The sequence below is a fragment of the Penaeus japonicus genome, unplaced genomic scaffold (assembly GCF_977035675.1).
Source record: "Penaeus japonicus unplaced genomic scaffold, GWHDUDI00000001_assembly GWHDUDI00000031, whole genome shotgun sequence".
NCBI lineage: Eukaryota > Metazoa > Arthropoda > Malacostraca > Decapoda > Penaeidae > Penaeus > Penaeus japonicus.
In genome coordinates, this window is record NW_028234433.1 from 14,238,573 (window position 1) to 14,243,572 (window position 5,000).

At 43.9% G+C, this 5,000-nt stretch overlaps 1 protein-coding gene across 4 annotated transcripts in view; it reads right to left on the bottom strand.

Annotated features, from left to right (window-relative positions):
• Nucleotides 1-5,000, bottom strand: part of LOC122267849 (uncharacterized) — a 413,856-nt gene that overhangs the window by 218,865 nt on the left and 189,991 nt on the right. For all 4 annotated transcript variants that reach the window (XM_086555728.1, XM_086555729.1, XM_086555727.1 and 1 more), the window contains one exon: nt 4,164-4,383. In XM_086555728.1, the coding sequence (XP_086411854.1) occupies nt 4,164-4,383 (220 nt within the window). The remainder of the gene's footprint in view (nt 1-4,163; nt 4,384-5,000) is intronic.

The following is a 5,000-nucleotide window of genomic DNA, read 5'->3' on the forward strand; positions in this document are numbered from 1 at the left end:
AAGGAGAAACAGAGAGAAGGAGAGAAAGAGAGAGAGAGAGGGAGAGAGAGAGAGTTACAATGTGTTTCTAACAGAATCTTAATAAGCCAAAATGGTCCATAATTACTCGTCATTACCGAAGAACGTACACGGCTTTCAAATAGTCTACAAACTCGAATCAAAAGAACAAAGAATTCTAAACTTCGAAACAGAGATTCCTAACGAAATCAACCCACCAAGCAAAATTAACCAGAGAATAATAATAATAATAAAAAAAAACAGAACTAATAAACAACATAACCCCCCCCCCCCGTCCCCCCACAAACCCATCCCATCCTTCACACGACTTATTAAAACGTCCAGTAAATACACAGACACGCACAGCCCTCGAGCAATATTCTGACATTATTTCGTCACTTGCGCGCACTGGAAAGGGTGACGCGCGCAATCCTCGCCCGTAGGTTAGTAAGCCTCGTTGCTCATGTTGTGTTATGTAGGATATATAAATTCCTATTGATGTTGTGTTATGTAGGATATATAAATTCCTATTGATGTTGTGTTATGTAGTTCCTTATTGATTCTGTGTTATGTAGGATATAGAAATTATCATTGATGTTGTGTTATGATGGGGTTAGATTAGTGATGGGGCGTTATGTCGGGATAAAGTTGTGTTATGTTAGGATAAAATATCGTGATGTAGAGAGGGAGGGAGAGAGAGAGAGAGAGAGATAGAGAGATAGAGAGATAGAGAGAGAGAGAGAGAGAGGGGGGGGGGAGAGGGAGGGAGAGAGAAAATAAACAGATAAACACATAGAAAGAACTATAAACACACAAACAGACAGCCAAAACCACTCAAACAAACAGACAGATAGAGATACAATACGTCATGGAGGAAAGGAACACATGCAGACTACGACCAAAAATACGGAGGTTAACAGGGTGACGACTGCATTATCTCAAGGTAGGGAACCCGGCAGCCAAGGTCGCGTTCATATGTACTTTTTGTGTCGGCGTTACGCTTGGGTTTGGAATCCATAGAGGCGGGTGCTTCGTTAGCATGTTTTTGTCCCGGCTGTGTGAGTGTGTGGTTTATCGCATCAACTTCCGCCACTGCTAATAACATTTCCTGAATATTTTGAATACTGAAGATATGTAGTCACGCATATATATAAAGCACGCACGCACACACACACACACGCGCGCGCACACACACACCTACACATACACATACACACACACACACACACACACACACACACACACACACATACACACACACACACTCTCACTCACTCACTCATTTCATCTCTCTCTCTCATACATTTGCTAGCCTCCTCGCTCGCGTTCACACACACCGAGATTGCTTCCAGCCTGACAGTCACCTCCTCCGTGATGTTGAAGGTCGAAAGAATACATAACATGCCATTACGACACACCTTCCCACGCAAGCTTCCCGGTTCAAGTCCAGCTCTGTGTCCAGTTCCTGCTTTCGAGCCGCGAGTCGTGCGAGTGCCATGACACTGTCGACACCTCTGGCCCGCTCGAGCGTTATGATCGTGTAAACCTAATTTCCGAAACACTTATTCTGTTATTGCAGGAAACGGCGGTGTGGTCGCCTACTGACGTCCACACTCAGCGTGCAAATAAAAGTCTGTTTGTATTGGCAGTAAACACGACTGCAAGACATTATCAGCGGCCGTTCCGACTACCCCAGACGACGTACGACCGAAGCACGGGACGAGACACGAGACAGAAAATGAAAAGAAAATGAAAAGGAACTTGGAGTATGGAGGCGACGAGACCGAAAAAGAAAAACAAAATAGAGAATCAAAGCGACTAGACACGAGACCGAAAAGGAAAAGGAAGAGGATCTTTGTGTATGGGAGCGACGAGACCGAAAAAGAAAGAAAAAAACTTGGAGTATGGAGGCGACGAGACCGCAAAAGAAAGAAAATATAAAAAAAACTTGGAGAATTGAAACGACGAGACACGAGACCGAAAAGGAAAAGGAAGAGGATCTTTGTGTATGGGAGCGACGAGACCGAAAAAGAAAGAAAATAAAAAAACTTGGAGAATTGAAACGACGAGACACGAGACCGAAAAGGAAAAGGAAAAGGATCTTTGTGTATGGGAGCGACGAGACCGAAAAAGAAAGAAAATAAAAAATGGAGAATTGAAGCGACGAGACACGAGGCCGAAAAGGAACTTGGAGTATGGGAGCGATATCAAATGCTGTAATCTAGTTAGCGACAGGACGCTAAAGATTAGCATTCCAGTATGTCTGTCACATCCTGCTCCGTGTATGGATAACGCCCCGACGCCAAAGCGGCTTTCTTTCTGCTTCCGTTGCTATTCAAAGGAGGAAGGGAGGGAGGGAGGGAAAAGCGAGAGAAGGATGGTTGGAAGCGAGGGAAGAGAGGGGAATAAAGGGTGGGAGAGAGGGAAAAGAGAAAGAAGGATGGGTGGAAGCGAGGGAAGAGAGGGGGAATGAAGGGTGGGAGGGAGGAAGAATAGAAGCAGAAAGAAGGAGAGAGAAAGAGGTCAGGGAGGGAAGTAGGGCAGGAAACAGGTAGGTAATGAGGGGAAGGTGAAAGGAAGGGAGAGATAGAGAGAGGGAAGGAGATAGAAAGTAGAGAAAATAAAAAAAGGTAGGCGAATACACAGGTAGAGAGAGAGAGAGAGAGAGAGAGAGAGAGAGAGAGAGAGAGAGAGAGAGAGAGAGAGAGAGAGAGAGAGAGAGAGAGAGAGAGAGAGAGAGAGAGAGAAGGACCAAGAATAAAACAAGTCTAAATTACTCAATATATTTCATATAAAAAGTAAAAACGTAGTATTACAGACTAACACCGGGCTTAACACTGGAAGCAACATTTTGTCGTTAAAAGACAAATGACTCACGAAGCAGGTTTATGAGGCGAAACAAAAAATGTTTTCCTCAATAAATCATTTTGCTTCATGGAAAGTTTGTATCTCAGTACAAGTAAATCCAAGAGAAACTTTCTGCCCAATAGTTTGCTTGCAGTGTTGTAATCTAGCGTGTTGCAGATTGATGGCATTGCACATTACGCAGGCGGAAAAAGTCGTGTCGCTTTCATTTTTAATCTGCCTTTTTTTTCTTCACGAGATTTTTTCTTCAAGAAACAAAAGTAGAATTGAATTATATCTTAGTATGGAGTAACCATGTAACATACTATTATATCCTGTGTGTGTGTGTGTGTGTGTGTGTGTGTGTGTGTGTGTGTGTGTGTGTGTGTGTGTGTGTGTGTGTGTGTGTGTGTGTGTGTGTGTGTGTGTGTGTGTGTGTGTGATTTATTCCCACAAGACATAGCGTACTAGAAATTTATATCAGTTATACCTTGCATGGCCTGTACAGTGTACCAGAGAAAATGGTATATCCTTCGCTCATATGGGTAACTATTTTAAAACTTGAAGTTCATATTTTGTTTCGTGTGTTACTTTCTAATGCCTATAGAATCTTTGCAAATAATTGTATGTATTTTTATATACTATGGAATCAATCAACCCTACACGCAAAGTCTATTACTGCATGCGTTAGTAATGGAATACCAGTTATATATATATATATATATATATATATATATATATATATATATATATATATATATATATATATATATGTATTATATATATACATATATATATATATATATATATAACTGCACTATGGCAGTGTCTAGCTTTCACTAGATACCAACGAAATAACTCAAAACCTAGCGAAAAACAATCCTCATGAACTATTTCAGATATATCACATATTTTGGTAAAGATGAACTCTCTAAGCCTAGACTTTGTAGACGTTCAACAGGAGCTACTTCAACCAAACTTCTTCGACTCAATGAAAACAATTTGATCCAAGACTCTTCCTTAATATCTAAGTAAAGCCTATTTCTACGCCTAACCCGTAACATTTAAGACAAATCCCTTCCTTGCTCTGTCATATCTAAAACAATCCGTTTCCTTCGGCTAGCCGATCTAAACCAAGCCATTTACTTCGCCCAACCTACCTAAACTAAGCCATTTTCTTCGCCCGACCTATCTAAACCAAGCCATTTCCTTCGCCTAAACTAACCCATTTTCTTCGCCCAACCTATCTAAACCAAGCCCTTTACTTCTTTCAACGTGAACTCCCTCAGCCAAGTCTAAATAAAAGCCGCTTCAGTCCTTACCTTGAGAAGAATGGAAGAGATAGTCCTCCCGGAGCGACCGCGTCTCCGTGTAGCTCAGGTTGTCGCCGTCGTCGTTCGGGAGGGCGTAGGGGTCGTCCTCGTTCTCCTCTTCCACGAGGGTGGGCGGGGGCGTGAGCTCATAGCCCCAGCGCCTCCGGAACGCCCTCGCGCCCCCGTCCAGCCGCACTCGAGGGAGGTCATAGAACAGCGAGTCGCCGATCTGTTGGAGGAAAGAGTTTGTTGTTGTAGTCTCGATTGCGTGTTTGCCCTGACTTACCCAGACCCTTGTACCTGTAGGCCTACATGTATGTATGGTTTATGTCCTTAAGATAACATGCATAATGAACCGTGCGCTCGACTGTTGCAGGAAGAAAGATTTGTCATCGGTGACCACATGTTAAAACAGATCATCATGCAAGATAAATCACCTTGGACGCTCTCTGCTTTGCCGATTCCTCTCTCAGTTTGGCTCTGGGTATGAGGTGTTCATACGTGGACACAGAAAAGCTGTTTTTCCTGGCCTTTACACCAAGGAGCTTCCCTGCGTCCTGTTCCTCTTTCTGAGTGCACGACCATTTCTTCCTAAACCTGAACGACTTCTTCATTCGCTTTATCCGTTCCTTGGCGTCGTCGTTCCGAAGCTCCGGCCCCTTGACATCCCCGTCGCTCATCAGCCGCTGTAGACGTCGGAGCACGGGGGTGTCTGGGGGCTCCGGGTACAGCTGCCATTGCTCGGGCGCGTTGAGGAGGTGGTAGCTGGAGCGCGTGCAACAGTCTACGGCAAGGCACGTTTCCAGCCACGGCATCTCTGTGCCGTCACCACTACACTACCAAGAT